The sequence below is a fragment of the Ahaetulla prasina genome, chromosome 7 (genome assembly GCF_028640845.1).
Source record: "Ahaetulla prasina isolate Xishuangbanna chromosome 7, ASM2864084v1, whole genome shotgun sequence".
Lineage (NCBI taxonomy): Eukaryota > Metazoa > Chordata > Lepidosauria > Squamata > Colubridae > Ahaetulla > Ahaetulla prasina.
The window spans coordinates 95,828,462-95,841,317 of record NC_080545.1 but is presented as its reverse complement, the minus strand read 5'-3'; the positions used below and the strand labels follow the sequence as shown (position 1 = coordinate 95,841,317).

Below are 12,856 nucleotides of genomic sequence, written 5' to 3'. Positions count from 1 at the left end.
AGAGGAGGCTAAATTATATGACGAATGATTTGGTTGAGCGAGCTAGATATGCCTAGCCCAGGGGTCGACAACCCACAGCTCTTGAGACGCATGTGGCTCTTTCATCCCTGTGCTGAGGCTCCCTGTCTGTTCTGTCCCCCCCCACCTCAGTCCAGGAGGCACGAGCGATGACTTAATTAGCCGGCAATTCAGTCCACGGCAGCTATCAGCTCTGGCAGCAAACTAGCGAGCATCTGCCAAGTTTCTTTGTTATCTTTTCTTGATGCCGGCAAGTCAACCAGGAAACCAGGAACAAACAGTACTTCAACTCAAGTTCTCTCTAAGCAGTTGATTTGTTTGCCATGGAGTAGTATAGCAGCCCCTGCTGCTTTTATATCCTGTGGGGTGTGGCTCCGTGAGTCAGCACTTCCTAGGCCTGCCCCACCCCTGCTTCTGTTGTTCCCCTGCTCTCCTGTCTACAAAACCTAGGGTCCAACAAGGACTGATTGTCCTCAGCTGAGTCTGGGAGCATTGCCTGAGGGGAGGGGGGAGATACAGGAGACAGAGGCCTCATTATTTCTTCCACCTGGCCTGCCTCCGGCTCCTGGAGCTGAGCCAGGGAAGCCGGCCCTGCAGAAGGGAGCCCTGACGGCCCTTCCCCCTCACTCTCTGAGTCACTCTCTGGCAGGGGGCCAGGCCCGGGGTGGGGGTGGGGGGGCTAGAGCCACAACAGTGTCGCCGGTCGGCTCCACAATTGATAGGGCTTTTAGTTAAGGCAGGTAGAAGAAAAAGGACTAGGAGACTCTATGGTGGGGAAACTGGACTTCCAGTTAGCTCCAGAATTGAACGGGGCGCTTCCAGTTAGGACTTTTGTGGCTCTTTGAGTGTTTAAGGTTGCCGACTCCTGGTCTAGCCTATCAAAGAGCAGGAGCATGAGGGACATGATAGCTATCAGTACTTGAGGGGCTGTCACAAAAAAGAGGGATTGACTTGTTCCCCAAATCACCTGTATGCAAGACAAGAAGTAACGGGTAGATAATCATGAAAGAGAGAAGCAACCTAGAACGAAGGAGAAATTTCCTGACAGTGAGAACGATTAATTAGCGGAATGGCTTTTGTCTCCTGGAGTTGTGGGTGCTCTGTCACTGGAGGTTTTCAAGAATAGATCGGGCAACCATTTGTCCAGGATGATCTAAGGCCATGATGGCGAACCTATGGCAAGCATGCCACAGGTGACACACGTAGCCATATCAGTGGGCATACGAGCTCAGTTCCGGCGTGGGGCCTTCTGGGCCCATTTTTAATTCGGCCACAAAAATGCTTTTAAAAGTTAAAAAAAAAAGCCTCTGATGATCGCGCGGCTCAGCTGGGATCATCAGAACCCTTTAAAAGTATTTTTCCTACAAGCTCTTCGGCCGAAGTGGTTGTTTAAAAAAAAAAAGCTTTTAAAAGGCTCCTCTGGAGATCCCAGCCGAGTTGCCTGATCGCCAGAACCTTTGAAAAGCATTCAAAAGCATTTCTACAACCTCTTCCTCCTCGGCCGAAGAGATTGTAGAAAAAAAATGCTTTTAAAAGGTTCTGGCGATCAGGCAACTTCAGCTGGGATCGTCAGAACCCTTGAAAAGCATTTTTTTTTTCCTCTCTGGCGATCCCAGCTGAGTTGCCTGATCGCCAGAACATTTTAAAAACATTTTTGCTACAACCTCTTCGGCCGAAGATGTAGAAAAAAATGCTTTTAAAAGTAAAAAAAAAAAAAAAGTTGGCCACGCCCACCCAGTCACATTACCCCCCCTCCACCAAGCCACGCCCACAGAATCGGTAGTAACAAATTTTACATTTCATGCCAGGTTGGATCTCTAATCGTCTACCGTTATTTCTTGTCCTGCCCTCTGGTGCTTTGAGGAATACTGACTGTCCAATCATGCTGACTTTTGCAGAAACCAGCATGATTGGACAATCATTCTGAAAATTGTTTGGTGGGCGTGGCCACAGATTCCCACACGTAATGTATTTTGGAAGATAACATAACACAACATAACATAACATAACAACAGAGTTGGAAGGGACCTTGGAGGTCTTCTAGTCCAACCCCATGCCCAGGCAGGAAACCCTACACCATCTCAGACAGATGGTTATCCAACATTTTCTTAAAAATTTCCACTGTTGGAGCATTCACAACTTCTGCAGGCAAGTCGTTCCACTTATTAATTGTTCTAACTGTCAGGAAATTTCTCCTTAGTTTTAAGTTGCTTCTCGCCTTGATCAGTTTCCACCCATTGCTTCTTGTTCTACCCTCAGGTGCTTTGGAGAATAGTTTGACTTCTTCTTCTTTGTGGCAACCTCTGAGATATTGGAACACTGCTATCATGTCTCCCCTGGTCCTTCTTTTCATTAAACTAGACATACCCAGTTCCTGCAACCGTTCTTCATATGTTTTAGCCTCCAGTCCCCTAATCATCTTTGTTGCTCTTCTCTGCACTCTTTCTTTTTTCATGTTCTTTTGTCTTTGTTCATGTTCTTTTGTCTTTTTTCATGTTCTTTTGTCTTTGTTTCCAGTGGACAACGATCCCCATTTCATCATCTCCCTCCCGAGGCAACAGAAGGACATCTGCTTCAATATTGATTCTCAACCAGGGGCCATCCTGAATTTAATTTCAGATGTGGAATCCAGTAAGAGAAATGCACAATCAATGATGGTTTAACGGAGAGGCATAAATAGCAGGCTTGGGGGGGAAAAAAGGTTTACTCAATCATAGTATTAAATCTGAAAACAAGTCAAAAGCTAGCAAGATCTCTTGGAGATGCAAGCCACTAGCCTCCGAGTTGGGGATAGAGTGCTCAGGTCTCCTGAGGCTCAGACTTGGAGACGTAGCTCTGGTTACGTCACAAGTAGTAACCATGGATGGGGTTAGTATTGTTCATCAGCATCCTAACTTTCCTCCTCCTCGTCCTCCTCCTCCTCCTCCTTCCTTCCTCTCCTCCCTCCTCCCTTCTTCCTCCTTTTCTTCCTTCCTTCCTTCCTTCTCTTTCTTATTCTTCTCCCTCCTCTTCCTCATTCTTCTTCTTCCTCCTCCTCCTCCTCTTTTCCTTCCTTCCTTTTCTTTCTTATACTTCTCCCTCCTCTTCCTCATTTTTATTCTTCTTCCTCCTCCTTCCTTCCTTCCTTCCTGTTCTTTCTTATTCTTCCTCCTCCTCCTCCTCTTCTTCCTCCTCCTCCTCCTTCTTCCTCCTCCTCTTTTCCTCCTTCCTTCCTTCCTTCCTTCCTTCCTTCCTTCCTTCCTTCCTTCCTTCCTTCCTTCCTTCCTTCCTTCCTTTTCTTTCTTATTCTTCTCCCTCCTACTCCACCTCATTCTTCTTCCTCCTCGTCTTTTCCTTCCTTCCTTTTCTTTCTTATTCTTCTCCCTCTTCTTCCTTTCCTTCCTTCCTTCCTTCTTGTTCTTTCTTATTCTTCTCCCTCCTCCTCCTCCTCCTTCCTTCCTCTCCTCCCTCCTCCCTTCTTCCTCCTCTTTTCCTTCCTTCCTTCCTTCCTTCCTTCCTTCCTTCCTTCCTTCCTTCTTTCCTTCCTTTTCTTTCTTATTCTTCTCCCTCTTACTCCACCTCTTTCTTCTTCCTTCTCCTTATCCCAGGAATCACAATTAACGGGAAACTCATTGGAGCCAAGAGGTTCTTGCATAACAAACTCAACACCTACTTTGGCAAGATTGGGTTTAATTTTGAAGCGAAAGGCCTGAAGGTCGAAGTCAGTCCCGAGGCGATCACCTTGAAGGACGGTTCTTCCACCACTTCTCTTTCCTGGTCGGAGACAGGAAGTCTCATTCGGAGGAGGTAAAACCACAGGATCCGGCTTTCCCCCATCCCAATACACAAACCTTCTATGGCAGGCAGACTGACTTGAAGCAGGGCCTCCTCCTTCCATTGTTTTCTTCTCCCAGGTTGCTGGTCTCGATCAAGAAAGAGAGCAACGTGACTCTCACCCTAGACGGGGATCTGACCTTTATGGTCCTGCTCCATCGGGTTTGGAAGAAGCACCCTGTGAACGTGGATTTCTTGGGCATCTACATCCCTCCGGCAAATAATTTCTCCTCCAGTGTGCATGGCCTCATTGGTAAAGGCTGGGAGTAAGAGGCGGTTCCATAGGTCTGGGTACTTAGGGGTGCATTTTATTTATTTATTTATTTATTTATTTATTTATTTATTTTTCGTATTTTTATACCGCCCTATCTCCCTAGGGACTCAGGGCGGTTCACAGCCAAATAAAAATATACATATAAATACAAAATAAAACATCAGTTAAAAAACTTATTAGAAATGGCTGAATAATTAAAAATAACAATATACATAATAAAACCCATTTATAACCCATTTAAATTTTAAAATCTAATCCAGTCCTGCACAGATAAATAGATGTGTTTTAAGCTCGCGGCGGAAGGTTCAGAGGTCAGGAAGCTGACGAAGTCCTGGGGGAAGTTCGTTCCAGAGGGTGGAAGCCCCCACAGAGAAGGCCCTTCCCCTGGGCGTCGCCAGCCGGCACTGCCTGGCTGATGGCACCCTGAGGAGTCCCTCTCTGTGAGAGCGCACGGGTCGGTGAGAGGTATTCGGTAACAGCAGGCGGTCCCGTAAAGACAGCAAGGTAAAGGGTAAAGATAAAAGTTCCCGTCGCACATATGCGCTAGTCGTTCCTGACTCTAGGGCAGGGGTCTCCAACCTTGGTCACTTTAAGACTTGTGGACCTCAACTCCCAGAGTTCCTCAGCGAGTTGAAGTCCACAAGTCTTAAAGTGACCAAGGTTGGAGACCCCTGCTCTAGGGGGTGGTGCTCATCTCCGTTTCAAAGCCGAAGAGCCAGCACTGTCCGAAGACGTCTCCGTGGTCATGTGGCCGGCTGTTACCTTCCCACCAAAGGTGGTCCCTATTTTTTCTACTTGCATTTTTACGTGCTTTCGAAACTGCTAGGTTGGCAGAAGCTGGGACAAGTAACGGGAGCTCACCCCGTTACACGGCAGCACTAGGGATTCGAACCGCTGAACTGCCGACCTTTCGATCGACAACCTCAGCGTCTTAGCCACTGAGCCACCATGTCAAGGAGTAACTGAAAAAACAGGAAAGCATCTCTTAAAAGAGGGACGATGGAAATGAAGGAATGTGTCCTATTGTTGTGCGGAACATCATCAGAGAGGGATGCAGTGTTTATGTCTTGTTATTTATTATAGGTATTTATTTATAGACGGACCTCAACTTACAACCATTTGTTTAGTGGCCATTCAAAGCTACTGTATGCAGGTAGTCCTCAACTTATGACTGCAACTGAGCCCAACGTTTCTGTTGCTAAGTGAGACAATCGTTAAGCGACTTTTGTCCCCACCTTCTTTGCCTCGGTTGTTAAGAGAACCGGCGCAGTTGATACGTTGGTAAGACGTTGTTGTTAAGCAAACCTGGTTTCCCTACTGATGTGGCTTGTCAGAAGGTCGCAAAAGGGGATCCCATGACCTCGGGACACATGAAACGGTCATAACTATGAACCAGTAGCCAAGCATCTGATCACATGATCACATGGCTTAGGGCCTGGGTACTTACGGGACCGCCTGCTGTTACCTTATGCCTCCCACCGACCCGTACGCTCACACAGAGAGGGTCTTCTCAGGGTGCCGTCCGCCAAGCAATGTCGGCTGGCGGCCCCCAGGGGAAGGGCCTTCTCTGTAGGAGCTCCTACCTTTTGGAACGAACTTCCCCCTGGTTTGCGCCAATTACCCGACCTTCGGACCTTTCGCCGTGAGCTGAAAACGCATTTGTTTATTCAAGCGGGACTGGCTTAAATTTTTAATTCTAAACTTTAATTCTAAACAATTTTAATCGGGGTTATTATTTATAAATTTTAAGGGTTTTTAAATTGGATTGTTTTAATTTCGGCCATTTATGGATTATGTTTGTTTTAAGTTTTGGTTTTAATTGTACATTGTGTTGTTTTTATACTTTGGCTGTACACCGCCCTGAGTCCTTCGGGAGAAGGGCGGTATAAAAATCTAAATAAATAAATAAATAAATAAATAAATGATCAGGGGATGCTACAAAGGTTGCAACTGTGAAAAATGGTCATAAGTCCCTTTTCTTCAGTTCCATCATAACTTTGAACGAACTGCTTGTAAGTAGAGGACCACCTGTCCTTGTAGTATATATAATAAGTAGCATAATCAGAGTTTGGTGTCTAGCGTAGCTTAATTCTTCTAAAAGACTCTTCAGGATGATTCCAAGTTGAACATCTTGGGAACATCTCAGCTAAACGTTTCGCCTTCACCAACACTGAACCAAATTCTTCCTCAGGTCAGTTCATGCAGGAACCGGATGTGGTCATCTACAATGAAAGACCAGGACAAGATCCCGGGAAATCTGATGCCACCATGGAAGTGAAAGGCCATAAGCTGACCGTCACCCGGTAGGGCGTCCGAGGCACTTAAATAGCTGGCATTCTATTGTTGCCGTTTGTGCGTTTCTGTGTGTGTACGTTGGGAAACTGAACTCCCGAAGGAAGTTGTTGAAGAGTTTAGCAGAATCTGGACAGACCTTGAAATCATGGTGGATTTTATTATATTTATTTATTATATTTATTATTTATTTGTTGAATGTCTATCGATCGATCGATCGATCGTATCTATCTAACCATCCATCTATCTATCTATCTATCCATCTATCTATCTATCTATCTATCTATCTATCTATCTATCTATCTATCTATCTATCTATCTATCCATCCATCCATGCATCCATGCATCCATCCATCCACTGTATCTACCGTATCTACCTACCTACCTATCCATCCATCCGTCCATTTACCGTATCTACCTACCTACCTATTGTATGTATGTATGTATGTATCTATCTATCTATCTATCTATCTATCTATCTATCTATCTATCTATCTATCTATCTATCTATCTATCATATCTATCTATCCATCCATCTACTGTATCTAATGTATCTACTTATCTACCTACCTATCGTATCTATCCATCCATCCATCCGTCCATCTACCGTATCTACCTACCTATTGTATCTATCTATCTATCTATCAATCATATCTATCTATCCATCTATCTACTGTATCTAATGTATCTACTTACCTACCTACCTATCGTATCTATCCATCCATCCATCCATCCATCTACCGTATCTACTCACTCACTCACTCACTCTATCTATCTATCTATCTATCTATCTATCTATCTATCTATCTATCTATCTATCTATCTATCTATCTATCGTATCTATCATATCTATCTGTCTATCTATCTATCTATCTATCTATCTATCTATCTATCTATCTATCTATCTATCTATCTATCGTATCCATCCATCCATCCATCCATCCATCCATCCATCTACCGTATCTACCACTCTATCTACCTATCTATCTACCCATCCATCCATCCATCCATCTATCCATCTACTGTATCTACCTACCTACCTACCTACCTACCTACCTACCTACCTACCTACCTATCATCTTGAGAGTGATTGGCCCAAAGCCATCCAGCTGACTTTCATTTCTAAGACAGCACTAGAATTCAGACTCCTGGTGATTGGCCAGCTGGCTTTCATGCCTAAGGTGGGACTAGAACTCACTGTCTCCTGGTGAGTGGCCCAAAGTCACCCAGCTGGCTTTCATGCCTAAGGCTGGATTAGAACTCCCAGTCTCCCGGTTTCTAGCCTTGCACCTTAACCACTAGACCAAACTGGCTCCCTTCAAAAGACACTTCAAAAACAATGCCAGTGGTCAGCAAGACAGGCCCACGCTGACCTCTAGGCTAGCTACATTTGAGGAAAAAGAACGAAAATCAATCGCTAATAGCTTGTGGCCTAACGCCAACCCTTCCACGTGACTTCCACGTGACGTTTTCTGGAAGTTGAAGTCCACGCAGGTTAAAATTGCCAATGCCAGTTTCTAATTTGGCGGAGATGGCCAAAATCTCAGCCTTTTTGAAAGACAATACTCAAGAAAAATATTTAAACGAATGGAAGAAATGGATTGACTATATTCAAAATAGATATCAGACTGCCTTTGAATGAAGGACGTAAATTTTTGACTTTAAAGGAGGAAGTCAGGATATGCGAAAGAGAAGGATTATAAGTGTGTTAGACTTTAAAAATTTAATGTATGAATGTTAGTTTTTTGAACTATACCTTGTGTTTGCTCCGGGAAGTCTGGGGGGGAGGGGGGTTTTTGAGGGAAGGGGGAGGGTGGGGGTGGGGGTGGGGAAAAACTTATTTCTTTTTGTAAAACTTTTCAAATTTTTTAAAAAAAAATTGCCAAGGCCGAGAAGTGCTGGTTTAGGTCAAGCCAAAAATTACACAATGACGATTTATGTGTATTTGCGTTTTCCTGCAGAGGCCTGCAAAAGGATTACCGTTCAGACCGTGTGTTTGGGACCAACGTCCAGTGTTGGTTTATACACAACAACGGCAAAGGATTCCTCGATGGCCACTACAGAGATTACCTTGTCCCTAATTTATACAGTTACCTGAAGCGCATCTGAAGGCTCAGCTTCGAAGCAAGGCAAGGAAACTGTCCGAACGGCCGCGCAACTCAGCCTGTAGCCAATTCACACGTGCGACAGCAGCCTTCGGGAAGAGCTTCATCGTGGCCTGCTCCAGCCTATCACATTCCTCCCCCCCTTCCACCCCGAAATTACCCCCCCCCAAAAGGATATTTGGACTTTGTGTCACTGGGACTGCTTGTGTAGAACGCAAACCAACACAATTCCACTTTTGAGCAAAGTTGCATTTGAAAGCAAACGTGATCCAAGGGTGCTGGAGAAACATAGAAAGTTTATTTTTCCTGACTGTATAAAGACCGTGTATCCGAACGGAATTAAAGTAGTAAACTCCCCCACTGGGTATTGTATTCTGTTCCATTTGTCTAATGCGCCTAAGAAGTTTTCAATTTTTTTAAAAAAATTGAATTTATTTTATTTATTTTTTTAATTTGAATTTATATCCCGCCCTTCTCCGAAGACTCAGAGCGGCTTACATTGTGTAAGGCAACAGTCTCATCCATTTGTATATTATATACAAAGTCAACTTGTATTGCCCCCCCAACAACAATCTGGGTCCTCATTTTACCTACCTTATAAAGGATGGAAGGCTGAGTCAACCTTGGGCCTGGTGGGACTCGAACCTGCAGTAATTGTAATTGCAGGCAGCTGTGTTAATAACAGACTGCATTAGCCTGTTGAACCACAAGTTAAGGCCTTAAACCAGGGGTCGGCAACCTTAAACACTCAAAGAACCACAAAGGTCCTAACCAGAAGTCCCCCGTTCAATTCTGGAGCTGATGGGAGGTCCGGTTCCCCCATCATAATGTCTCTTCCTAGCCTGGCATCCTTCCTCTACTTCTCCTAACCGAAAGCCCTATCAATTGTGGAGCCGACCAGCGACAGAGCCTCAGCAGAGGGTTGAAAGAGCCACATGCGGCTCCAGAGCCACAGGTTGCCAACCCCTGCCTTAAGCCGTGGGTCTCTAACCTTGAAAATGTTTAAGTCTTGGGGAATTCTGGGAGTTGAAGTCTTAAAGTGGCCAAGATGGCTTAAACAAACACTAGGGGAATTGAGGCAGAAAAACCCTGCCATCTATCGATCAAATTTAAATGGCAGATTTAGCTGTCATTTAAACATGTCCTTAAGAGAATACAGGTAGTCCTCGACTTACGATGGGTCACTTGGAAGTTGTCCGAAGTTAACAACGGACCCCTCTCAAAAGATACTTAATAAGCCAGTTTGCAGGGCCCCCTTCCAAAGTCACATGACTGCAATTTTGGACTTTTCTTTGCCGGTTGCCAGAGTTTAGAAGTAACTTCTAGTTGCCTGTAAAAACAAAACATAAAAACAGCCCACTTCTTGGATAAAAGGGATTCATTTAATGACTGCAGCATTCTGTTCTGTCCCCCTTCGCCTCCGTCCAAGCAATGGCTTAATTAGCCAGCACTATCAGCTCTGGCAGCAAAATAGCGAGTGTCTGCCAAGTGTCTCTGTTATCTCCCTTGACGCTGATGAGTCACCCAGGAACAAACTTCAGCTCTTAGTTAAGCAGTTAATTTGCTTGCTACAAAGAGGCACAGCAACTCTTGCTGCCTTTATATCCTGTGGGGTGTGGCTCCATGACTCAGCACTTCCTAGGCCTGCCCCACCCCTGCTTCTGTTGTTCCCTCCTCTCCTGCCTACGAAACCTAGGGTTCAGCCAGGCCTGATTGCCATCAGCTGGGTCTGGAGGTGTGGCCTGGTGTGGGGGAAAGAGTCAGGGGACGGAGGCCTCGTTATCTCTTCCACCTGGCCTGCCTCTGTCTCCTGGAGCTGAGCCAGAGAAGCTGGTACTCCCGAGGTAAGTCCTGACGGCCCTTCCCCCTCACTTTTCAAGTCACTTTCTGGCAGGGGGCCTGGCTTGGGGGGCGCAGACACAACATATTCGCTTAACAAATGCAGCATTTATGGCTGCCACAAAGGTGGTTTATAAAACTGCGCATGGTCATATTCTGACTCACTTAAGGACAATGACTTAGGACCATAATTCTGGGATCAAGCATGGTTGTAAGTTAAGGACTCCCTGCAGTTATTTAAATACTACAGGTCCCATTCTTCTCCCACAATGACAAACCTCTAGCCATATAATAATACAATACTGAGCCTTCATTTGTTCTCTGTGCTTCCTGTAGATTGAGTTACAACAAAATAGTCATATAGACTCCCCTGAACCATGGGTGAAATCCAGCAGATTTTGACAGGTTCTGGCGAACCGGTAGCGGAAAATTTGAGTAGTTCGGAGAACCGGCAAATACCACCTCTGGCTGGACCCAGAGTGGGAATGCAGATTTTGCAATATCTTTCCCCACAGGAGTGGGGAGGTAATGGGGATTTTGTAATATCCTTCCCCTGCCACGCCCACCAAGCCACACCACACCCACTAAGCCACGCCAACAGAACCGGTAATAAAAAAAATTGAATTTCACCACTGCCTCAAACACTGCACTGCCTCTCAGCAAATTCACACAACTCCCTTAACCTGGTTAAATGAAACCATTTTCCGGATTTGAGCAATACACTGAAACTAACCAATCACTCTGCATTGACATCCTACAGTGGGAGAGGAAAGCCATCACTCTGCTAAACAAATAATTCCCTCAACACTGTCAAACTATTTACTAAATCTGCACTACTATTAATCTTCTCATCGTTCCCATCACCAATCTCTTTCCACTTATGACTGTTGCTGGCAATCCTTATGATTTATATTGATATATTGACCATCATTTGTGTTGTAAATGTTGTACCTTGATGAACGTATCTTTTCTTTTATGTACGCTGAGAGCGTATGCACCAAGACAAATTCCTTGTGTGTCCAATCACACTTGGCCAATAAAAAATTCTGTTCTATTCTATTCTAAAGTTAAGTCAAAGCTGAAAGAAGCTCAGCGCCTGCCTGAACACATCGGCTAAGTTTGCAATGTCAACCCTGAAGGGAACCTGGCTGAGGCCTTCTTGGAGGCTGCAGGGTTGCCACAAAACAGTGGGAGGGGGGAAAAATAGTTAGATGGGGTTTTGTAGCCAAAACAATGTAAGTTTTCCTATGGGAACCAAGAACATTCTCGCAGGTGGCTGGCCAGAGGAGGAGCGAAGTAACCAAGCCACCAGCCAGCACCTGGATTGGACAGCGTGACCAGTGACTTGGAGGGGGGGGGGGAAAGGGGAAAACTTTTACTTTTAATCAGGTGAAAGCCGCGGGAAATTTCAGAGTCGGCTTTCACCCCCTTGTGCCAATATGATGTCTCCAATAAATTGTTCTTTGAGGAATTTGCCTGCCTCAAGAGTTCTGCTTTCTATGGGTGCATCGCTTGGAGCTCTTGACATGTAATTGAGCTAGTTCAGTGGTAGTCAACCTGGTCCCTACCGCCCACTAGTGGGTGTTCCAGTTTTCACGGTGGGCAGTAGAGGTTTTGTCCGATACTGAAGCACTTTCCTTTTTTTTTATTTAATTGACTTTTTAAAAATTTTCATAGCATTATTTAAAAACATTTTCATTAAGTTTTCATAAAATTCCCCGTGACAATTTAAATTTCTGAAAATATATTACTTGTATCGCCCACGTATAAGTTTAGTTCGCATTACGTAAGTGAAACTAAATGGCGCTATAGTGCGACCGTAAGCAAAAGAGCCTCGTCTCAGAATAGCTCGCGCATCTCCCCCCACACCACCCAGCTGTAACAGACAAGCAGAGCTGGTAGCCGGCGCCCCCCCCAATCCACGATGTGTGAGGCATGCGCAGACGATGATACATGGCACGTTACTGTGGAACTGGTGGGCGGTTAGAAAATTTTACTACTAACAGAGATACGAAGGGCCATAATAGCTCAGGCTGTTAGAAGCCTGTTATTAGAACACAGTAGCCTGCAATTACTGCAGGTTCAAGCCCGGCCCGAGGTTGACTCAGCCTTCCATCCTTTATAAGGTAGGTAAAATGAGGACCCAGATTGTTGGGGGGGCAATAAGTTGACTTTGTAAATATACAAATAGAATGAGACTATTGCCTTATACACTGTAAGCCGCCCTGAGTCTTCGGAGAAGGGCGGGATATAAATGTAAATAAATAAAATAAAATAAATAATAAAAAAATACGAAAGTGGGCGGTAGGTATAAAAAGTGGAGCTAGTTGAAGTTGTAAGAAGACAGCTGGGATGGCAACAAACGAGGGCTCAGTATTGTTACCATCAAATAATATAGATCAGCTCCAATTTGCAGTGCTGCCATGTAACGGGGTGAGCTCCCGTGACTTGTCCCAGCTTCTGCCAACCTAGCAGTTCGAAAGCACGTAAAAATGCAAGTAGAAAAAATAGGGAC

The 12,856-nt window shown here is 45.0% G+C and overlaps 1 protein-coding gene across 3 annotated transcripts in view; it reads left to right on the top strand.

Annotated features, from left to right (window-relative positions):
* Positions 1-8,839, top strand: part of ITIH2 (inter-alpha-trypsin inhibitor heavy chain 2) — a 65,910-nt gene extending 57,071 nt beyond the window's left edge. For all 3 annotated transcript variants that reach the window (XM_058190829.1, XM_058190828.1, XM_058190830.1), the window contains 5 exons: positions 2,536-2,649; positions 3,606-3,804; positions 3,912-4,084; positions 6,297-6,408; positions 8,359-8,839. In XM_058190829.1, the coding sequence (XP_058046812.1) occupies positions 2,536-2,649; positions 3,606-3,804; positions 3,912-4,084; positions 6,297-6,408; positions 8,359-8,506 (746 nt within the window). In that variant the 3' untranslated portion in view covers positions 8,507-8,839. The remainder of the gene's footprint in view (positions 1-2,535; positions 2,650-3,605; positions 3,805-3,911; positions 4,085-6,296; positions 6,409-8,358) is intronic.
* The last annotated feature ends 4,017 nt before the right edge of the window (positions 8,840-12,856 follow it).